Here is a 24,814-nt window from a genome sequence, read left to right as displayed (position 1 = left end):
TTGTGAATAAATTAACTCAAGTACTGAACGATGAAATAAATTAATGCCTATCACATGGGTTGTTACCAGTCATTTTCCTGCATGTTAAATCCAGTCTTTCGTCTTAGGTGCCGTATCCATCATCCTTGGTGTTGTAGGATGGTCACTATAATGTCAGATATGTAAGCCACGAGAGCCCAAAAAAAAAACAAATGCAATTAATGTTGGAAATTTGGGTATGATAATCCTGGATAACTTCGAAGAATCGTGTTCGTACACTTTTCGAACAAAGTATTTCGACCCTATTCTTGCCTAGGTTCACGAAATCCTTGTTGAGATAATTCTTGAAGAACAACCTGTTTCTGGCAATAGAGAACAGATCAGGAATGTAGAGAGAATGTATGTTTTATTTTCTGTGTACTGAAATCTGAGGCCAAATGACTCATTATATTGGAGTTTGTTTTAGAAACCGAAAAACGGTTAATTCTAACAGTTAACTTTTCGAAAAATTTCAAACGGGGCTCCGCCCCTTGGAACCCCGCATTGTATTCGCGGTCAATTATACGTTGGCTCAACGAGCGTGCACTCCGCACTACCCTAACTCGTTTCCGAGCTTAACGCGTAATTGCATTGACCTATAATAAATCACATTACTATTAAAATCCATTGATGATACTAAAATCATCAACAATTAAACAACGCAGTTTTCTTTATTCCAGATTGAGCAATTCATTAGTGTGACATTTAATCAATTAATTATAGCATCTATTTCCTTTTTCTTCTTTTTCCCATTTCGCATATGAACTTATATAGTGTAGTTGTACTCTTCTGAACTTAATAGAAAGGAGTAATTTATAGCTAGGGGCCTCTTCTGAACATAAATGTCAATTACTATACACTTATATTAGGCTAGGTGTATCAAAAGAAAAATATTAGGCTAGGGCCACCAATTGCCTGGCTGGTGACAGTATGAAAGACGAATTAATGAGACATTGAGTTCATTTCCCGACCTCCGGTTCTTAACATAAATGTAACGTAGAGGTTTAACTTGTACGGATGAGAATGTTTATTTGGATCAAATTGAACTCAACAAACCCAAGACCCAATCCATGTACAGGGTGAGTGTTTTCACGGGTCATCGGGTTCTTCAAACAGATCCAAGTGGGTACTTTTCGGTTAGTGTTGGTTTTAGAATTTTTCACTCATCGGTTTTTTTTATAAGAAAGCATTAGTTATTAATTGTTAGTAAATTAATTCATTTGCCTAGGTTTGAACCCGACATTTTTCACTCATGGGCGACTAAAACCAACTACCAATAAATGAAAGCTACCAAAAATTAATTCTTGAAACGAGCACTAGAGTATTTTCTCTCATTATGCCACAACTCACTTTTCAACTTAGACTACCCACAATGGTTTCAACATTCAACATCACTTTTTCTCTTCCCAACACTCCACATCACCTTCTCTCTCCAGTTCAACACTTCATTCAACTTTTACCCACTCCAATGGTTTTTCATTCAACACCCTACCCCCTACCCCACCACTTTTATTTCATATTTTGATTTAATTTTATATTTTTCTTTTTATGATTTCATAAAATTAAAATTTACGATAAAAGTTAAATTAAATAAACTATTATCGATTTAATTTAACTTAATTTTTTTTATTTAAATTAAATTAAATTAACGTAATATTTTTTTAACGTAAATTAAATTAAAAACTTAACAATTTAATATTTTTTAAATAAAATATACACAATAATTTATTTTATTTTATTAACTTCAAATGGAAGAAAAGAAACTAAGCACACAATAATACATTTTATTTGCTTAACTTAAAATGCAAGACAACAAACTAAACACACAACACACAAATAACGTAATTAGTACGATACAAAGCATATTTAATCATCATACATTCCAAACTTTGCCCAGATGTGCTTCACTAGATCTGCTTGTAGTTGGTGATGGACATTTGGATCACGGAACTCGGATCTAGCACGCACGTGATCCGCAAAAGCGGGTAACACCTCGGTCGAGTATGGTTGCGGTGTACTAGATTCACTTCCCTCAGCTTGCTCAAAATCGGTCCAGCGTTGAGCATATGTATCTCGTTCATCCTCAACAATCATATTATGTAATATGATGCATGACCTCATGATGATACCCAAATCAGTTATGTCCCAGAAGCGAGCTGGTTCACGGATGATTTTAAAACGAGCTTGAAGCACTCCAAATGCACGTTCGATGTCCTTCCGACATCCCTCCTGATGTTTTGCAAAGCACTTATCGGGTTCAGTTTGAGGAAGTCTAATAGACTTGACAAAAGTTGGATAAGAAGGGTAGATACCATCAGCTAGATAGTATGCCATATTATAGGGACGTTGGTTCACGATGAAATTCACACGTGGAGCGTTTCCCTGTTCCAATTCATCAAACACTGGTGACCGGTCTAGAACGTTTATATCGTTCAAGGTTCCCGGACATCCAAAAAAGGCATGCCAGATCCAAAGATCAGGAGATGTAACTGCTTCAAGAATAACTGTGGTGGTTCCCTTATCCCCTCTAGCAAATTGACCTTCCCATGCTTTAGGACAATTTTTCCACTCCCAGTGCATGCAGTCAATACTCCCGATCATGCCTGGGAACCCCCGCATTTCACTAACCTGTAGTATTCTTTGCAGGTCCTCTTGGGTTGGTGCTCTCATGTACTCTTGCTCATACAATCGTATGATTCCTTTACAGAATCTACGTACACACTCCAATGCTGTAGTCTCTCCTATTTTGATGTACTCGTCGACTGCATCTGCTGCCACACCATATGCTAACATTCGCATTGCTGTGGTGCATTTTGCTAAGGGCGATATACCTTCTTTCTTCGCTGCATCGACTCGCTGGGTGAAGTAGCTATCACTACTTGAAAGGTCCGCAACGATTCGAAGGAACACATGTTTTTGTATCCGGTACCGGCAACGGAATATTCCATCGTCGTATGTAGGCTCATTGGAAAAGTAGTCGTCAATTAGCCTTTGGTTTGCCCCTGCATGATCTCTACTGAGATATTTTCTACCACGAGGTGCGCTACCCTCCAATATTAGATTTCTACGCTCCCTAAAGTGGTTGAGTACATAAGTGTCTTCTCTCTTGCTTTTTTCAAGGTAAGCTTCGAGATCAAACTCTGGTGGATCCATTTTTTGTGAAATTTGAAGTAGATGGGAAGAGATGGGAAAAGATGGGAAGTAGATGGGAAGAGATGGGAAGTAGATGGGAAGTAGATGGGAAGAGATGGGAAGAGATACATTGAATGGTGGATCTATGAGTCCATATATATAGATAACTTGAATGGTGGACATTGACGGATTCGAAATAATATGAACTATAGTTAATTATCGGATAAGGACTAGATTCGAATTGAGTGATGCATATTCAAACTCGGTAACCCATACATTAAAGCCACTGACAACACCGACAAATTATTAAAGTAAACAGTACAGACTTGACAAAACACTGACAAATTATTAAAGCAAACACTACAGACTCGACAACACTGACAAATTATTAAAGCAAACACTACAGACTTGACACCACATGAAAAATAATAAAGCAAACACTACAGACAATTAATTTCCAAAGAGCTCTTGGGACAACCGCTTCAACAGCTCTTTCTTGTGGTCACTGAGATGCTCCTCTTCACTTAACTTTAGAAATAATTCCATTTTCTTAGCTTCAGTCTCCTCTTTCCTCAATCTATTAGTCTCTTGTTGCATCGCCGCCATCTGCTTCAATTGTTCAACCTCTATCTCCTTGACTTGTTTGTATGCAGTCCAATCTTTCTCCATCGCCTCCAAGGCAGCTGTTGTGCTCTTCTTTTTACCCTTTTTTTTAGCTGCATCCCTACCCATTGGACGGGGAATCGATCCTATAGAGTTTGAGCCACATGCATCACTCTCGCGAGATCTCTTAGATCCACTACTTCCTGAGCCAACACTTCCTCCTGCTTGACTACTGTAACGTGGTTGATCGCGGAGAGCCTCCCATTCTGCCATCAAATTAAATTGACCCTTCTTCCCATCTGCGTATAATTCTTGCGCTTGGGTCAAAATATCATTCTCCGACCAACCGCTTCGTTGCATACGCTTAGCGCCTTCATAAGCGCCAATCCATTTATTTATTTGCTTGCTCATATAATTATAACGGTTTCGGCATGCATTTCCATCCCGCGGAGGATTGAATGAGCAATGTTGATTACAATACTCAGCAATTTGACCCCAAAATGTTTCTCCTTTTTGGTTTCTCCCGACAACACTGTTTGTTCCATATTTAAGCCACCCACTAATTAACACCTTATTTTGATCAGTGTTCCATGCTGGTAAGTGACTTATCCTGCTCGTAGGAGTTGAATCCTCTTCATTTGGAGTGGCTTCATTACCAGCTGTCATGCCAGTAAGATTCATTTGTGTTGAAAACTCGGGAAATTCAGGTGCACCATCATTAGACGACGGTGTTGGAGATGGATATCTGAACATAGATCCATGATGGGGATGAGGACGTTGGTTGAGAAATTGAGTTGGATCTTGAAAATTGTTGTGATTTTGGTAGTTGGATTGATTTGGATCTTGATAATTGTTGTGATTTTGGTAGTTGGAAATTTGATTTGGATGTTGATAAATGTTGGGATTTTGGTAGTTGGGAAACTGATTTGGATGTTGATAATTGTTGGAAATTTGGTTGTTGGGAAACTGATTTGGATGTTGATAATTGTTGGGAAACTGATTTGGATGTTGATAATTGTTGGGAATTTGGTTAGAAGAATTATGGGTGTTGAAATGGTAGTTGTTGGGATCCATTTCAAAGCAAAAGAGATAGTTGAAAGATAATAAGATGAATAAGATGATGGAAAACTTGGTTTTTTTTCTGTGTCCAAATCAAACGAACCAAGTCTCTATTTATAGAGAAAAAAAATCATGAATTTTGATAATTTTTTTATATTTTTTTAATTTTTTTTTAATGAAATAATTGAGTTGGAAAGATTAGGATAAAAGAAAATCGCCCGGACGAATTAAAACGCGACACGCGTCCAACATCAGAACGTCCCTCTCTCCTCTGACGCGTGGCACGCACGCGCCTGTCGGTGCCCAACCGTCGCGTGCCACGCGTCCCACCACGGTCCGCCTGGGTCCCACAGCCCTGCCATTTCTGCAACAAACGCGTCTTGTTGGCGCGTGTGTGGCACGCGCCTGGCATTCACCAACCAGGCGCTGCCACGTGTCACCGCGTTCAGGTTTAAGCTGTGTTGAAAATTTTCAACACCTCTCTCCTCCTTTCAACTTTCAACACCACATTTCAACACCATTAATCACCCATTTCAACATTCAACTCCCCCCTTTACACACCATTGCTGATAGTCTTAGCTTACACCTACTTCTCAAACATTTTCTCTCTCTCTCAAATTATAGTGAAAAATTATTCTCAAGACCAAAGCTAAACTTTTCCTCTTATGAATATTGCAACCCGTAAACTCATAAGTGGTTAAAACAACATCTACTCTCTTTAGCCCTTCTTAGTTCTCCTCCTTCAGGCTATCTCATCTCTCTCGTCTTTGCTTCTGTAACACCCCGATTTCCGGGTGCCACTTTAGTAACCAAAAATAACTTTACGCGGAAAACAGGTAATTTTTTAATTTTTTTTTCGTTTGATTCCTTTTAAATAAAGCAATAGAAAATAAAGACATAACTCAACCACTAAACTAACCAATATACATCAAATATAAACGTGTACAGCCTCAGCTGCACTTCCACGTCACGCGCACTCGCAGTGACTCCAAGGTAGCGTGCCCGTAGGCAAATATTTACAGATCCAGAAGTGTGAGTAGAAAAGTTGTAATTACAATCCATTAGTAGAAAGTCGGCCTCAAAATGGCCTAAGCAAAGACCCCTATGGTCCAACTAACTCACTGTGATCCCTCAGTAAGAGAACCACACGAGAAGTCATGCGTCGGGAACCTACCCTGTCCCAAAAGCAAAACGAATCAGAGCTCTACACAAAATATGACGCCTGCCTAACCTACCCTTCCAGTACCGAGTCCACAGCGAACTGAAGTCGGCAAGTTGAAACTCAGCTCCATGCGTCGTAGGACTCTCTCCGTCAGACGTTCACGCTCGTCAGTCCGGTCCTCCATGACCCTTCCCCGGTACGTCGCCCGATGATCCACAGCATCGATCACCCAAGCGGTGGGGCAGCACGATCCACAAGCTCATACCTGATCCCCCCCCCCGAGGGAGAGACCCTCGAACACCAGTCGGCCATCGACATCTGGCAGCAGGCCGACCGCCCAAACACAAACATGCAACCAAAGCCAAGGCGCTAGGGTCAACTCACGGAAATAAGTAGGTATACACTCAACATGTGATAGGGGGTATAGATATATGTTGATATATATATATATAAACAATCCTAGCATGTTATGACTCTAACATTGCTTCAATAATCAACCAGCACACAATCCAAGTCAGCATGAATGTATGCGTGATATGCAATCATGAATCCGGATTTGTGACGCGTTCCCGTTCGCCACAAGTGAAGCATTCCCGTTCTTCACTATGGATGAACCATTCCCGTTATTCATCCTGGATGAACCATTCCCGTTATTCATCCTTGGTGAACCATTCCCGTTATTCACCATATGATGAACCATTCCCGTTATTCATCATTTATGCAAGGTGAACCATTCCCGTTATTCACCATGATATGCACAGGTGAACCATTCCCGTTATTCACCCGATTGATGCAATATGGTTAGCCAAACATTGAATCGTCCTCACCACATAAGTGTTTAGCTCACAACCCAAACTCAAAACAAACCCATGAGTTAGTGTCGGTCAATACAACACAACTCGGAGTAAGTGTCGGTCAATACAACACAACTCCACCCACAGAATTTACAAGGGTCTAGTGTCGGTCAATACAACACAGCCCAAACAACAAGAGCATTAAGTGTCGGTCAATACAACACGGCTCCAACAACAAGATAACCCAAGGGATTAGTGTCGGTCAATACAACACAACCCCAACAACAAAACCCAAAATCAAAGCCAGAGTCAGTGTCGGTCAATACAACACGACTCGAACAACACTACCAGGAGTACTAGAGTACTCGGTGACTTTCAATCATCACCATAGCTCACCTTAGTGGCTTTCCCCAATTCCAATAACTCTCCAAACCCACAACAAAGTCGACTTTTCCCCGTCTTTCGTAAATATTTTCCCCTTCAGTTCTCCTATCCTTAAACGTTAATAAAAATTGTTTCGATTCGAGTTAGTCAAGTTATGAGTTTATTTCTCAAGGTCTAAGTTTCCCAAAGTCTTTAGTTTTCAAAGCTCTATCGTTCTAAGTTTTCAAAGATCAACCACCCAAAATACATTTCCCGGGGAAAGTCTAAGTATTCAAACGAATCCCAACAAATGGCTAAGTCTCAAACCCCACATTTGGACTTGCCTAGGGTTGTTCATCCAACCCGAAATATCAAAGATCACCAGATCAATGAATCTCCACTCTGAAATTGCGTCAGAACCCACCATCCAACAATATCACAAGTTATGGAAAAGCATCATAACATCAACTCATCATCATAAAAAACATCAAATAAAGCATAAGTCGAATTTATCGACGCCTATCATACAGTCATAACTATTATGTAAGTTGCCCTAACCTCGAGCTGATCCAGCTTCGAAATCACAAGCTCCTTCACTCAAGTGCTCTGAACCTTCCAAAGTTCCTTCAACTGAACCTCGGAGAAAACAAAGCAGAATCCAAACAAAATCGATTAGTTCGATCGCAATACAATACATAAACGATAGACAAAGCATTAAAGCTTCAGAATACGATCATCGGGTACGAAAAGACAAGTTTTCGAAAACGAAAAACTCCCCCCTAAAGGAAATAACCCACGACCTCAAAGGAAAAAGAGCTCCGGCTCTTTTTCTTCGATCAAATCAATTCACAAGGTAGTTTTAGGGTAAAACTAAGGCAAAGAAACTGTCGGAACAATTTTCGGACAATCGGGTCGAAATACGGCTATCCAGGGGCATTTTGGTCCAAAATAAAGGCTCAAAACTTCAAAGTTATCAGTTCTGAAAACAAATTTGACAGCAATGATCCTTATGACATCCGTGACAACAAATCCTAAAGGCACGAAGTCAGATTATAGCTTTTCGACAATAAAGTTTCGAAATGTGAGACAAAAAGGATTTTGAATCAGTTTTTCAGATCCTTATCAACTGGATCACAATCAGCGTTTACTGACAGAGGTTTTAGGCTCTTGGGAACCTAGAGAACATAACCCAACCACGAAATCGAAGAAATCGGACCATTTTAGAAAAAGCTCAAAACTGTGAGCACAGAAACGACTACAGAAACGCAACAAAAACAGTAATCAGAGGTAGGATTCATGCTAGTTACCTCGATACCTAGAAGTAGGGACGAACTGCGCGAAGATTGGTCGAGTTTCGGCGAAAAACGTTCTCCCCCTTGCTCTCCTCAAACCGCGGCCCAAATAGAAAGAAAATGAAGATATTTTGCTTTTTCGCCTATTTATAGGCAGGTGAAATCGCGGAAAAATGAAAATTTCGCGATTCCGATTTTTGCAGCACGTTCACCGAGGAATTCTAAGAGAGATTCTGGCGTCAGAATTCCAGAACTCAAAACAAGTATCTATGATTTGGGAAAAACGATATCTAAAATCCCAAAAGCGGTGTAAGTTAACCTGACCCGAAAAACTACTTTTTGCTGTGATGCTCAAACGACAAAACTTTGTACTGGAAAAAGATTGGAAATGTCGAAACAAATTTGGAAACGCAGACGGAATCTTCGTTAGAAGTCCCGAATAGAAAAAGTCTTCATCCATTGCTCGAATCAAGGGTTTCGGAGCAAAGAAATAAGCGTCGGCGAGCTTCCGAAAAGTAAATACTATCGTGCGTACAGTCCAGAGTTCCGAAATGAAACGCTGGTCGATGGAAAAATAAAGAGAATCTTTAAATTTTCCAAGAGTTCGAGATCTCACTTAAAACGTTGCTCTAAAGCGAAATTAACCTATTCTGGACGCGCTCGCCATAAGGCAGGTGTGCAGACGACCCGCACTAACTCCGAAAGCAACTACGCAACATTCCTCAAGCAATTCCTGAACTTTCTTCTTCATTAATCTTTCTCAAATATCAAACTCCTGTCACGCTCACACTGATTCTACGCGTGAGTCGGAAATTAACTTGTTCTGAAAATCCAGGTCTTACAGCTTCACTCTTCTCTTCTCTTCTCTTGGCTTGGTCCTTCATCACGGTTGTTGATCGATTTCATCTTTACATTTTATTTGTTTCACGATTGTTGATCAGAGTTGCATTTGGTCGCAGGAAAAAAAGTCGTTGTGGCCTTGATAAGTGTCACATACGACCCTTACAGTTTTGAGCAAAACAAGGGGATTGTGGTTTCTAATCCACAAGGTGGGTTTTTTTTTGTCTTAGTGTTCTCCATCTCCACCTCACTGTAGCCGGTGAACTAGAGGGTGGCGTGGTGGTCCTTTGTGCGGAAAAGTTGAGATTGTATTCTGTGTAGCACTTGAGCCTTAAGGAATGTCAATAACCTCTTTTGGTCCATGTCCTCTCATAGTTCTTTGTTTTATTTGTTCTTCTTTCGGATCAAAATCGAGCAAGTGTTTTGGGAGGAAGGGAAAGCCTAGGAGGAGGAATGAACCCACCCGATAGCCTGCATAATTGATGGATTTGAATCCAAACAAACCGAGTCTATAGTTCGGACAGAGTTGAGTCATTGTGCTCATGTCGGTTTCAATTGGATTGGGTTAAACGGTCGTGAAATCGTTGCTCACCTCAAATAATTTGATCATTTTTTTTTTCAAAATCAATTATGAATTTATTGTGCATTAATTATTACAATAGTATTCTTATTTATTGGACTCTCTCTCACTCTCTTCACTTTCCGTTGTATTAATGATCGGATTTAAAAAAAAGCCGATCAAGGATGATTTGGAAGGTGGATATAAATTGAAGATAAACATAATGCAACTTTGGGGACTGAAAAATCACAAAAAAAGTCCATCATCTAAAAGCTATGCAGTCGAGCCCTTATCAATCATAACCAATTTAGTTGTGAGTCATTCCAAGAGGACATTCGTGGAAAACAAGAGTCAATGAAAGATAGTTTCATCAAAGTTGGATTTTAGGAAAATATTATGATGAAAACATAAGATAGAAATTATGCTCATAATATTCATGTAATTACCAATTTTTTATGATATGGAAATCAGAAATGGATCTACTTCCTAAATTATAGGAATCAGAGTTGAAAATTGGGGCTAAGTGATACACATTCGGAACACCAAGTCTTCAGCTAACTAGGATAGAAAGTTGGAATGAAGGTCACAATTTAGATACAGGCATGCACAAGGAATGTGGTTAGATCATTTATGCCTTTTAACAGTTGCATTCAACTTGAATTCACCCTATAAGTAGGGGATTAAGTAATTTGAAAACGACACATTGCTCAAACCAATTAATACGAAATACAAATTTCTCATACTTCACCATTCCTTTATGTTTTCACTTACATTTCCAACTATTTACTTTACTTTTATCCTTTACACTCTCACCTATATTAATTTTGTTTCTATTTTAGTTAGTCGTTTCTTATTTACCTTAGCCATTACTATCAAACCACTTTCATCATAACTCTCAATAGTGTGACTAACTAAGATCTATAAGGAGTGTCTTAGGAATCTGCATTGAGGAAAAAGGTCCTTCCTCAACTAGGTTGTTTATTTGATCGATTCATATAGGCAAAGTCCCTAAAAGTTTTTTTAAACCAAAAAATAGGAACGATTAGTGGGAGTCACAATACTATTGAGAAGTTTCCATCACCTAGACAAAACTATAGGTAGCGCATGCAACTAAGGTTTGGACGAAACATGGAATCAACAAGAAAATCGCAAAGCATAAGGTAGACGTAGAGAAAGATTAGTGGTTCCTTAACAGGTACATTAAGGATCCTAAACCTGAAACTTAGATTTTATTTAGATCTCAAAAGATCAGACGATAGAGGATCAGAGCCATGCAAAAGATGAAGCAAATGCATAGTATGCTCAAGGCACTTGAGACTGTAGAAAGATAGTTTTTTTCAATCCTCAAAGGTTGTCATCCCTTTTGTGGCTGAGAGCGAAAAGAAAATGAAGGCCCAATCAAGGTGGTTCCGAATCAAAGTAAGGTAAAAACTCTCCTAACTTCCTAAGAGAAGGACGAACTTAAACTTCGAATTTAACAATTCTATAGAGGACGTGTAGGTCTTGCTTAAATATGTCAATATTCTAGATATAGTGGCTACTATAATGAACTCGATCGTGTGAATGGACACTCGTCCAAGGTCATGGGGACATGCTTTTTGAAGAATGAGAATGAGCTTTACTCACAACCAAACATAAAGTTGTCATTCCTTTTGAAAAACCTAACAAGAACATGGCAAGAAATCTAAATCCCATTTACGTGACTGACCATATTAAAGCGAAGTCTTTCTCCACAGTGTTTGTCGATCCTGAGGTTTTCCTCATTGTGATGTCGTGTTCAATCCTATGGAAACTTGAAAAAACTTCTAAAGATCTCCTAGAAACTAATATGAAGATGTCCAATTTCACAAGGGATTCGATAGAGGTAGTAAATGTCTTCGATAACATATATCACGGTAGGCCCTAAGACTAGCGATCAACATTCTTCATTGTGGATGTCAAACCAAGCTACAATGTTCCACTTGGAAGGGACTAGATTTGTCCAAGGCTATGTGTGACTTTCACTCTACACCAAATGTTGATTTTTTGCTTTAGAGAAAAGGTAGAAGTATACCCAACAGATAAGAACCCATTTGCCTCAAATTTTACCATATCCCAGGCAGTGTTCTATTCACCAAAAGGGAAGTTGTTAACAATTTAAATTTAAAAGGAAATAGATGGATCCAACAAATTCTCTAAACAAAGTTTCAAAGACGACTTACAACTTTATCAAATTGATAATGGAGACACAACATAAAATACTTCAAGAAGTCTTGAATTGACTAGACGACTTAATGAAAATGAAAACAACTTCAGATGCAAGATAGAGAAGTACAATCTTTGGGAGAAGAGTGTCCCTCTCAAATTAACAGGCATGTTCCAATATTTGAGGCACAAGACCCTATGGAGGAAATAAACTTTGGGACGCCTCAAAATCCTTGAACGACCAAGATCAATAGCCTATTACAACCACATGATAGAAAACTCATAGTGAAAGTAATAAAAGAAAGAATCTATTGATTTCTGTAGACAAAAAACTGGCAAAGTCTAACAAGAGATTCAGGCTACAAGGAACGACATGCTTAGAAAGCATGGCCATATCAAAGATTCCACATCATTTTCAAAGGTCCCATTTTGCTTAGGAAACACGATTTACCCATGCAGAATATCCAAATATATTGAGGCTGGTAGGCCCTCCCCAAAACTTCTAGGGCAAGCTGCAAGGGTGTACCAATCTCAATTGAGTGGAGGTTGAAAACCCCCAGGTACAATGAACTCCTTCAACATTAAAGGAATTTCAATATGATTCTGAGTGCAAGGACCAAGAAGGTACTTGTGGCTTGGAATGCCGAATGGCATCAAGACATGAATATGTGAGTGTTTACACCAAATTTTGGTAAAAACAAACAGAGAATCCAAAGATCAATCTGGGACTGGATTCGAGTCCTCTTGGGTTCTTTGGTGAAAATGAATTCGATTTAATCACTAAAAACTAAAGAAATTTGATAGCAAGTTGGAGACAAAACAAATAGATTTGACTGAAGTAAGTGAAAAGACAAGTAAACTTTCTAAATAATGATAATAAAATCTAAAATACAAAGTGTTGCACGAATCCCTACTTTTTTGCTCTAACTTGGCTTGTAATCATTGTGATCGATTGTAAGCGCTTGAGAGTTTTCGAGTAAAGATTGTGAACCCTGATTCTATCTACAAATCCACTATTTATAGACTTAAAAATATAACTAACTTCTAATGGTCAATTGATAAAACCATTACAAGTGTCTTCCGAGTATGCCTTCGTCCTACACGTGTCCTTTTGCTCCATACGTGTCTTTCGTGAACTGTCTTCAGAAACAACCGACCTCCGGTGTTGAATTCTTCGCATCTCGAAAGGTACTTTTTAGTCGAAGTCACTTAACACTTGGTAAATTTTCTTGAGTCTCCTCACTTTCGACTTTATCATCAAATCGAATTATGCAACATAGGTCGAAATTATCCAAAATTGTTTGGTTAACAGATGCCCCCCAAAATATCATTTGTTCGATCAGAAAAATGATATTTTCGTCTTACATGATTTCGACCAAACGCTAAATGTTAGTTTTTTCCTTTTCTATTCCTGACAAAGAAAAAGTCTCTTTTAACCTTTAGCAACTTCCACACTCCACTATCATAAATGTCTAAACATGTCAGACACGTTCTTCAAGGGAAATCAAAAAGTGGAAACTGCCATACCCCACTCAGAATTCTAACGGATTAAACTAAATTCCATTGAACAAAGTTTTGGCATCCGGTCCAATCTCAACCGCTCATCTCACTCAAGCTCAAATCTTATAAATAGGTGGAGAAACCTTCCCACTTCTACTTCTTCTTCAACCTCTAGCTTTTACTCTCTAAAAAACCATTTCTAACTCTCTGCAACTCCCTTGAAGTTTTGGAGCTCCGTCAGAACCATTTTGGTTTGCGCAAGACTTCACCGGCACCACCATTGCGTCGTCGTCTTCTTCCGGCTCACCGTCAACTACCATGACTTCTACGTATTCTTCTCAGGTTTCGTCTGCTGCTTCTCATTCAAAACCCATTGAGGTTGAGGGGAGGACCTTTGTTCCAGAACCTCCTAATGAAGATGAAAAGATTAAGATCTGGAATTCCCAGGTACTTATTCCCTTCTCCATTGGTGATAAGTTACATGCATATTTAGAACCTTACCAAACCACTTTCCCAAAAAATGCATCTGCATTCTTTCCTTCACCATTACCAGATGAAAAGATCTTAGCCTTTAGGGATTCCTACAATCTGTCCTTCTTAGGTGACCACCTAAAGCTTTCCGTTCTTCACCTCCAGTGAAGACGAATCCTTACATTGAATGGTTAAATAAAGTCGAGAAAGTGAAAGGAGATTTCTTGAAAACTTTAGGAATTTTCGACATAATTCAATTATCCAGATTGAAAATTGTCTACGATCCGGCGATGTTAGCCAGTTCTTTTTTCTTTTGGGAGCGTTTGACCAATACCTTCCACACTCCTCATGGAATGATTACCCCCACTCTCTTAGATGCAGCTGCTATCACCGGTCTTCGACCTACAGGATCTTCTTTTACATTCGACCGGTCTGTCAAGAAAGAAATCAAACTAGACTACAACCATCTGACTTACAAAAGCTTCATTTTGAGAAACCACGACAAAACTTCTGCGAATGTTTCCGACTCGAAACATGTAGCTGTCTTGCTGTTCTGGCTATCTGCCTTCTTCCTATGTTCCAAGTCTCTTCAAGTTCCTCAGAAATTCGTGCTTCTTGCTCAGCTTCTACATGAAGGTGCTGACGTCTGTCTAGGTAAAGTTATGTTAGGCGAACTTTACCTTTCTTTGAGTCAAGCCATCACTTCTCTTTAGAAGCCCCCTGGAGCCGAGAAAAACATCTTGTTTGCTGGACCTTTGTGGTTTCTTCAACTTTGGCTAAATGCCATCTTTGAGACTGACGAACGCATTGTCGCGGGTGCGTGTCAAAGTATTTTTGCTTTGAATGCAGTACAAGGTGTTAACACCAGGATCGTTCTCACAAGGACTTGATAAATTATTAATTGATATTAGAGTAAAACAAAAAAACCTAAAAGGGGGGTTGATTGATTGGATTGAAAAGTAACAAAGCAATAACTAAATAGACTAGACAGAAGAGAAAAAGCGTTAGTCATCGGATTATAACATTCAAGTGCAACAAACCTTCATTGGTTACAAAAGATTAATTCTTCCTTATTGTTTCCCTAATTCGTGAGAGTTGATTAACTAAGCGAAAATCAATTCACAGTTTCCTAAACTAAGCGATTAAGAAACAGTTACGAACTAACATGAACTAAGCGAACATGCATCAACTCTTATGTCTAAAATTACGAAATTAAGCAAACCCTAGATTAGAATTAGAGATGAAGAGAATTAATAAAGAAGAAATTTGCATTAAGAACAGAACCTCAAGTTTGCAAACACAAGAATATTAAAAATCCTAAGACTAACTATGGAGTTTAGCAACTCATACTAGAAAAGATGGAGAGAGATATTAGGAGAAGGTGGAGGAGGTGATGGTGAGATGTGGTGAGGTGGTTAGATGGTGGTGAGGTGGTAAGGTCTAACAAAAGCCTAAACTCACTTATTTATACTAATAAATAAACTTGTTCATCAAGTAACAATCCTTGTTATCTAAATCTTTTCTAAATCTTCACAAAATCGGGCCCACATAAAGGAGTAAGCTGCTGAACAATCAGGCATTCGCGGGTCCCATAATAAGTCTGAATCTTCTATTGAGGTAAACATGAGAGTTGTATATCTTTAAGTCAGCTTCGCGGGCCTTCAATCGGATCCTAATTCGGAGTTCTGTAGCCCAAGATATGATCATTTTAGTGCAGACTGTTCCAGACTCGCAGGACTAGCGACAGCAACTTTGCAAGGCCATTTTGACCATGTTAGAGGCTTGTTCTTCAATTGTGGTGAACATGAAAGTTGTAGGGCTTCGAGTTAGATTTCCAACGACATATTATGGGCCTTATTTCGATATTGCTAGCTCCATATTCAATCTGTTCTAGCAAAACAGTCATAGAAACTAAAAGTGTAGAATTAAACTCTTTTCCATGAATAATCCAAATAAACACTAATGGTCAAAACATGGCTAAGTCATAACAATTAAGCACAAAAATGTATATAATGAAGCTTAGAAAGACAGACGTAAAGTGCATCAATTATGCGCTTATCAAATTCCCCCACACTTAACCTTTTGTACTCATGGGCAAAACTTAACTTCAAAGAAGAATCAGAAAATCACTGATAACAAGTACTTTCTAAAACATAAAAACTCAGCTCACACTTATCTTTGAGAGGTAAAAATTCAGATTTATGAGCAAGAAAACAACCACTTCATTTTTCACAAAGATTAGACAAATTAGATTCCATCACCTACATTCCAAGCCAACAAGAAATTTCAAATTGAACATCAAAGTTGGATGCAAGTGTTATACTCTCTACTCTCAAGTGTTTGGGCTTGTGTTTAATCATGCTTAAGCAACTCTCATCATCTCATGAAAACATGCATCTATCATAGGCTTGACAAGATTCTAAACATCAATTAAATTGAACAAATGCATACAAAGATCAAAGGACTTTTCAAGGTTGTAATGAGGCCAAGGTCAAGGAAGAATTTATGAAAGATATTCAGAGTTAAAACCTTAGGAAAAATAAGAGCAATGGAGAATAATTCAAATTAAACTTACTCACAACACATTCTTCCTTTTCACAACTTTTTTTTTTACAACTTTCACTTCCTTTTCTTTTTCTTTTGCGATAAGTATCTTCCTTCACTCTGTAACTTCTCTTCTTTTATTTTTTTCTTTCTTTTCAGCATTTCCAATTTTTTTTCTTTCAACTTTTTCTCAGCTTGCTTACAATTTATCCACAAGGAAGGTACCTCTTTTGAGCAAATTAGACCATGCATTCAAATAATTCACCCCCACAGTTATTGAATACTAATTCTCAAAATAATTCCAAAGCTCTTACATTCCCTAAGGTTAAGGTATCATCATTGTTTTTCACGTAGGCTTGTAATGAGCTGCAAAAGAATAGAGATATTAAGCTCAAAGGGGTTAAAACAAAGGTTAAAACATGCAAGCTAAGCTTTTTAGGCCAATAGCTTATTGAAAAAGAATGCCTTATCACTTCAATGTATGCACATGAACAACAATTTTAGTCAGAATCAAGTCAAGTTCTGCAGTGCATATAAACATGAGGAAATCACACAAGAAAGAAGAGAATCATGGCAAAGACATTACCATTCAAGTGTTTGGTCCAAAATCTCACAAGGTAGTCCTCACATGGCAAGCATATAACACAATGAATCCAACAAATCAATTCTCAATGCAATTCATGATGGACTCAAAATACAAGTAACTTCATCCAAGAGAGACATGAAATTTAACAAAAAAAAAATGGTCATATAGCTCACAAACTCAGCATCACTAAAACTCAATGAAAAAGTGTGAACTATTTTATTGAAAAGAATAAAAACAAAGCAAATAAATTAAAATAAAATTGCAAACTATCCTAACTGAGGTTCTACTACTCCTAAATAATATTCCCACCCCCACACTTAAATCACACATTGTCCACAATGTGAGGCACAAATCATCAAATAAATTAGACAAGTGTAATAAAAGATAAAGGTTAGGATCAAGGGAGCTGGCGAGACATGAAACCTGGTAATGCTCTGAAAATGCTATCACCTGGATCTGGTGGAGGCCTTGCATTAAGCGGAAGCTCGTAGTCTTGAGGCACAGCAGCAACAATCCACAAGTCAGGTGGCTTTGGAGGGATCTCCTCATCAAAAGGATGAACAAACACAAACTGCTTTCTAGCACCTTCAGCATGTCTCATGACAATGATCAGTTTCAGTGAAAACTTTTTTCGAGCATGTGTATCACCTGAAATAAGAGTAAATGAAAAATTAGTACATTCAACAATCAACTCTTTGTCTGGAGGCTTTGGTAGAGGTTTCAAAACATATTCTTCCATGGAAATTGACTCCTTGCAATCAACAGAGTCTCCAATAAGCACGACTTTTTAAAAAATGTCTAGATTAATTAAAAGCGGCTTATGTGGAAATATTGCTAATTTAGATCCACGTTCTACATCCATCTTCTTAACTTCATCCCTTGCAAAATATTTCTTGAAATCATCCAACAACTTATTTTCTTCTTCACCATGATACATCTTCTCACTCTCATAAGTTCTCTGTGGAAGAGGGAAATGTATTGCTTGTTGGTTGTCTTCATCATTAGAATTAGCATCAGAAGCAACATTGACTTCAAACTCATTAACATCACAAGAACCATCGGTGCTAGCATCAAGATGAGTATCAACACAAGGATTAACTTCATCATCAATCTCCACATCAACTTCATGCTGCAATTTGTGAGCGTGTGCGACTAGCAGTGTGTTCAATGAGGTAGCCATCTGTCCTAGTTGGTTGGTTAAATTCTCAATGGAGACCTCTTGTCTTTGAATGACAGATCTAGTTTCTTGCTGGAATTGCATGTTATGGATCGCAAACTGCTTCACCAATTCTTCCAAGAAAGGAGGTGGACCACTCCAAGGTTGATGAAATTCCTCTTGTGAATGATGTGGATCATGAAAATGATATTGAAATTCCTCTTGCAGATAGTAGCATGGTGGTGCATAAATAGACTGCCGGAATTGCCCTTGTGGATAATAGCAAGGTGGGTCACACCAAATATTTTCAAAATTCTCTTGTGGATAACATTGAGGTGACTCAAACTGTTGTTGATAGCTCTTGAGCAACATTTGTGTAACAGAAAATTGTATCTCGTCGAGTTTGGCTTCTAGCTTATCAAGTTTAGCTTCCATCACTGCAATAGCTCCACAAACTAACACTTGAGTTCCGTTACTTTCAAATTAAACAAAAATATGTTAGTGGAAAAAAAACGTTTAAAAAAAAATAAGGAAGAAAAAAATAATGATAATCCAAACAGTAAAAGAAAAAAAAACTTAAAAAGAATAATAATGAAGTTAGTAACGGCAAATATATAAAAGAAAAGAAAAAGAAAATCTAAAGCAAAACCCAAGGATCTGAAAAAAAAAAAAGAAAAAAAAAGTTAGTATACCTTAGAAAAAAAAACAAATAATAGTAATAATAGAAAGAATAATATTAAAGAGAAAGAAGATAGAAAAGATAGCAAAATAAAGTAAAAGATAAAAAAGACAGAGAAATAAGAGAGATGAAAGTGATATAAAAATAGAAGATAGGAAAAAGAATAAAAAGATAAGAGTTTGGGATAGAAGATATAAGATAGATATAGAAGATATAATAGAACAAAAGAAATAAAAAAACTACAATCTAATAAAATAAAATCAAATCTTTGTTCGCTGGTCTCTTTTTTTTTTTTTTTATTAAAAACGAAAATAAAATAAATAAAACAAAAAAGGAAACAAGTACTCTAAACACAATTAATAATCACCGAAGTTCCCCGGCAACGACGCCAATTTGACGAACGCACTGTCGCGGGTGCGTGTCAAAGTATTTTTGCTTTGAATGCAGTACAAGGTGTTAACACCAGGATCGTTCTCACAAGGACTTGATAAATTATTAATTGATATTAGAGTAAAACAAAAAAGCCTAAAAGGGGGGTTGATTGATTGGATTGAAAAGTAACAAAGCAATAACTAAATAGACTAGACAGAAAAGAGAAAGCGTTAGTCATCGGATTATAACATTCAAGTGCAACAAACCTTCATTGGTTACAAAAGATTAATTCTTCCTTACTGTTTCCCTAATTCGTGAGAGTTGATTAACTAAGCGAAAATCAATTAACAGTTTCCTAAACTAAGCTATTAAGAAACAGTTACGAACTTACATGAACTAAGCGAACATGCATCAACTCTTATTTCTAAAATTACGGAATTAAGCAAACCCTAGATTAGAATTAGAGATGAAGAGAATTAATAAAGAAGAAATTTTCATTAAGAACAGAACTTCAAGTTTGCAAACACAAGAATATTAAAAATCCTAAGACTAACTATGAAGTTTAGCAACTCATACTATAAAAGATGGAGAGAGATATTAGGAGAAGGTGGAGGAGGTGATGGTGAGATGTGGTGAGGAGGTTAGATGGTGGTGAGGTCTAACAAAAGCCTAAACTCACTTATTTATACTAATAAATAAACTTGTTCATCAAGTAACAATCCTTGTTATCTAAATCTTTTCTAAATCTTCACAAAATCGGGCCTACATAAAAGAGTAAGCTTCTGAACAATCAGGCATTCGCGGATCCCATAATAAGTCTGAATCTTCAATTGAGGTAAACATGAGAGTTGTAGATCTTTAAGTCAGCTTCGCGGGCCTTCAATCGGATCCTAATTCGGAGTTCTGTAGCCCAAGATATGATCATTTTAGTGCAGATTGTTCCAGACTCGCAGGATTAGCGACAACAACTTTGCAAGGCCATTTTGACCATGTTAGAGGCTTGTTCTTCAATTGTGCTTCGAGTTAGCTTTCCAACGACATATTATGGGCCTTATTTCGATATTGCTAGCTCCATATTCAAGCTGTTCTAGAAAAACAGTCATAGAAACTAAAAGTGTAGAATTAAGCTCTTTTCCATGAATAATCCAAATAAACACTAATGGTCAAAACATGGCTAAGTCATAACAATTAAGCACAAAAATGTAAACTTTCAACTCCAATCCCACGAAATGTCTCGACCTCCATTCCTGCTTTTTGACTTAACTGCCTGACTCCTACCAAGGATAAAGTTGATGCTGAAACCACCTTCCGTGAATTTTTTACTGCTTTCATGGAAATGACCTCCTTTACTCCCAACTTTGCTCCATTTGCCACTCAAACTACCAGTCCTAAATGGCTTGTTCGACCTTTCCCATGTGAATTTCCGGGAGAATAGAGTGAAAGTATTAGCATTTGGTGGGAATTTTTCCGACCTCAAGTTCTCTCCTTTGGTTTCAAAAAATCAGAAGTGAACGTGTTAGGCTACCAGCCTCAACTCGTGGCCAGACAATTCGGCCTAAGTCAAATCATTCCTATCCCACTCTTCTCAAAAAGAGATGCAATTTGCAATAAAGGGTTTTGCGACAAAGATGTCGACTCTTTTTACGAAGCCCTCACCTTTTATGAAAAGAAGACGACCGCTCTTCGTCTTGAGCCATTGTCTTTCGAACCATCATTTTATTGCACTAGAGAGTTTGAAGTCTGGTGGTTGACCTACTACAAGTCTATACAGACCACCTTAGGAGTTTGTATTGGAAAGATGACCGAAGCTCTTCAATCTGTGCAGAAAAAGGCTACAAAGAAAACTCGAGGTACGCACATCAAAGAAATCCAGTTATTTCAGAGATTCTTCAAAACTGTTTATCTTCCAGGTCGATTGAACTTAACCCTTTCGGAAGCGGCGGAAGTTTTAAAAGAAAAAATCAAAGCCAAATTTCTCAAATTAAACTTTTCCCCCCTTTTGTGGACAAATATGCTTATACTCTTCGACATTACTATCCAAGATTTCCAGCTTTTCCTACTAGTGATATGGCTTTGGCTTTACCTGTTATTTACCCAAAATGGCTCGACCATTTTACATACAAATGTTTTGTACAAAGTCTTTTACCACTTCCGAAAAGGGTTACTTCGACTAAATATTTCTTGCACAACTACCCCGGACACATTCATGTTAACCCATGTCACGTCCAAGTCCTTACACAAATTCATCAAGGTTAGATAGACTCGTCTTACTTTTGTTTTCCTCTATCTATTCTTGTACTTACGCATCTTCTTTCAGCCGAACCAATACCCAAAGTTCCACGCAAGGAAGACAAGGGTTCTGACAATTCAACAGGCATTCCAGTTCAACAAAAGAACATCCCTAAGGTATATTCATCAATTTGTTGCTTACCCTTTATTCGACTTCGAGTTTACATTTTATATATTTTCCAGGCTCGGAAGAGAGGTTCTCAAAGCTCGACTTCAGATGCTCGAAAGAAAATGAGAGTTTCGTCTGAAAAAGATGATTCAGAGAGAACTTTGGTAATCTTATCCTCTATCTTTTCCATTTCATTTTCTTACTTCTATACTCATCTTCTTTACTTGTATTTTGCAGGTAGACCCAATTCCTGAGGACGAGAACGTTGCTCCCAAATCTATTAATCCAAACGAAGCTGGAAAAGACAAGACTAGCTCCAAGGCCTCGGAAATCAACGAAGACGAAGAGGATCCACCTCTTTCTTCTGCAAAGAAATGTGTCGGGGCCGAGCCGAGTCAAGAGGAACCACAAGCCGAAACTGACCAAGAAGATTCTGGCTCCTCTCACAGTGAAAGCTCGGGAGCTTCTTCCCCGACAAAAATTCAACAAGAACAAGTATGTATTCTTCGTTCGTCATTTCTTTCTCCGTTATTCCTTAACCTCATACTTACCTTTTGCACTCTTACACTTTTCTTCAGGACGCCTCCTCGAAACCAAAGCCTACTCCTCAAGTAATCCATTTGTCTCCAAAATCCTCTGATTCCAGTTCTTCTGACTGCCAAAGTCTTGATGACTTTTTAAACTCTCAACCGTTACGAATTCAATATCCTTCTGGTCGAATATTTAGCTATGTTTCAACTGACAATGAGTCCTTTCTGCAGGACCTGGGTGCTTCGACCGGAAAGTCAGATACTGACGAAGACCGTCAACCTACCCCCTCGCCCATTGCCAAAGTCTCGAAGAACCAAGAAAAATCTCTTAAAGCTTCGAGCCCTGTTGCTGGTAGGAATTCTCCTCACTCCATCCCTATCGAAGACTTTGATGCTCTTGCCATGAATGACCCCGTGTTAGCCCTTGAGCAACTCGTAAGCGGTCAAGTCTCTCTTAGCACCAGTCGAAGCTAAGAATCTTCTCTGCAAAATGAAGGCACAAGCACTCTGAACACTACCACCATCATCATCAACAAGCTTCGGTCCCTTGTGTTTGGGCAAGACTTATTTGCCGCCCTCGGCTCAAATCCTAATTTAGGCCGAGAAATTAAGCAACTTATCTCTGACCTTGGCAATGAGGACCTCGCTGATCAGCAAGAAAAGGGCATTCACGAATTTCAGGAGTTTCTTGATGAATCACTTTCGACCTTTGACCAAGCCAAGCTTGTCAGTCAGGACTTGGCCTCCAAATCCACTGAGTGTACACATGCAGCTGAGTCATTCGACCGAGCAAAAACTGAAGTGGATTCCATCAAACTTCTCGAAGAAGCTGACTCAGTGAAATTGAATGAAGTTTTGAAACAAATTGCTGAACTTCAACAACAAGAACAGTCCCTCAAAGCCAACCTGACCAAATTCAAGATACAGAAGACTGAAGTTGCTGCCAAGGTCATCTCTCACGTGAAAGATAAGAATCGGCTTGAAGGCGAAATTTCTGAGCTTCAGAACAAGAAGGCGAAGGTTGACAAACGACTCAAGAAACTCAAGGGTCGATATGCTCCCATGAAAGCCACTCCACCATTCTAGTCTTATTTCTTTGTTTATGTCTTTGTTTCATATGGCGCCTGTGCCACTTTATTCCCCTATGTACTTTCAAATGGGGTTTTCGCCATATTTGTCTTCAGCTTATGAACTACGTTTTGACGTCAATTTTTATTTCATGAATTGCTGGCTTAAACCTTTTTAAGTATTTTCCATTTATCGTCAATATTCGAGCAATTGTCCCAATTTCCTCAACTGAATAAGCGTTATTCGAATAACACTTAATCACTTTAAATGGCCCCTCCCATTTAGGGGCCCACTTTCCGTATGCTCGATCTTTTTTGTCCTTTGGAAGAATCACTTTTCAGACTAAATCTCCAACGCTAAATGCTTTAGACTTAACTTTTTTATTATAACTTTTAGTAATTCGTTCTTTTTGTCGAATCATTACCTCCAAAGCATTTAATCTTTCCTCGTCCAGTTCGATTAACTCATCGTACATCATATTCCAATAATCATCGCACGGAATCTCGAATTGCCTCTGAATCCTAACGGACTGCAAGCATATTTCGATTGGCAAAACCGCCTCATGCTCATACGTAAGTCGAAAAGGAGTTACTCCAGTGGCCTCTTTGGGCGGATTTCGATAAGCCCATAAAATTTGACTCAAAGTTTCATGCCACCTTTTCGGCTTTTGACTAATGTGTTTTTTAATTAAGTTAATCAGAACTTTATTAGCCGCTTCGACTTGACCATTCGCTGAGCATAATATGGCGTCGAAGTTAATAATTTTATTCCAAAATCCTCAGCAAACTGGGCCATTTTCCTTCCAGTAAATACTGACCCTTGTTCAGTAGTTAGCGTCTCAGGAATTCCATATCTAAATATTATGTGTTCCTGAATAAAACTAATAACCGTATTTTGATCTACACTTCTCAACGGAATGGCTTCGACCCATTTGGTGAAATAATCGATAGCCCCTATAATATATTCATGTCGTTTGGACGAAGAAGGGTGTATCTGACCTATCAAGTCCAACGCCCAACCCCTAAATGGCCAGGGTTTCACGATCGAATGTAACTCGCTTGCCGGTACATGTTGGACGCCAACATACTTCTGACATTCGACACAGGACCTAGCATATTCGATGCAATCTTTTAACATGCTTGGCCAATATACTCCTTGTCGAAACAATGTCCACTTCATCTTGTGGCCTGCCTGATGTGCTCCACATATGCCATCATGAACGGCTTTGACTGCTCGAAAGGCTTCTTCCTCACTTAGGCACTTTAGTAGAACTTCATTCATTCCTTTCTTGAACAATTCGCCATTTAAAATCAAGTAACTTAGAGCCCGATACTTTATTCTTCGATCTACTGGAGCGTTTGGGTCTTGCAAGTATCTTACGATAGGTTTCCTCCAATCATTATTAGCTAAATTATTAATGACCAATACCTCTCGCTCGAACTCTGTTCGCCCTTCCTTAAAGCTAGGGATAAACTTTCTTTTGACCTTTACTAACTCCTTAAAC

General features: G+C 38.4%; 2 protein-coding genes across 2 annotated transcripts; both read right to left on the bottom strand.

Moving 5' to 3' along the window:
- Positions 1-1,780: 1,780 nt before the first annotated feature.
- Positions 1,781-3,575, bottom strand: LOC130731968 (protein ALP1-like). Its single transcript, XM_057584121.1, has one exon. It carries the CDS (start codon positions 3,331-3,333, stop codon positions 1,885-1,887), a length of 1,449 nt encoding a protein of 482 aa, XP_057440104.1. The 5' UTR covers positions 3,334-3,575; the 3' UTR covers positions 1,781-1,884.
- Positions 3,576-17,819: 14,244 nt separating this feature from the next.
- LOC130731967 (uncharacterized) lies at positions 17,820-19,403 on the bottom strand. The gene has a single exon (XM_057584120.1). It carries the CDS (start codon positions 18,696-18,698, stop codon positions 17,895-17,897), a length of 804 nt encoding a protein of 267 aa, XP_057440103.1. The 5' UTR covers positions 18,699-19,403; the 3' UTR covers positions 17,820-17,894.
- Between the last annotated feature and the right edge of the window lie 5,411 nt (positions 19,404-24,814).

Source organism: Lotus japonicus, chromosome 1 (assembly GCF_012489685.1).
Source record: "Lotus japonicus ecotype B-129 chromosome 1, LjGifu_v1.2".
NCBI classification, from domain to species: domain Eukaryota; kingdom Viridiplantae; phylum Streptophyta; class Magnoliopsida; order Fabales; family Fabaceae; genus Lotus; species Lotus japonicus.
This window is presented reverse-complemented; position numbering and strand designations above follow the sequence as displayed.

Excerpts from the sequence above, each read along its gene's own strand:
- LOC130731967 (XM_057584120.1), bottom strand. The coding sequence starts at position 18,698 with ATGGAAGCTAAACTTGATAAGCTAGAAGCCAAACTCGACGAGATACAA.
- LOC130731968 (XM_057584121.1), bottom strand. The coding sequence starts at position 3,333 with ATGTCCACCATTCAAGTTATCTATATATATGGACTCATAGATCCACCA.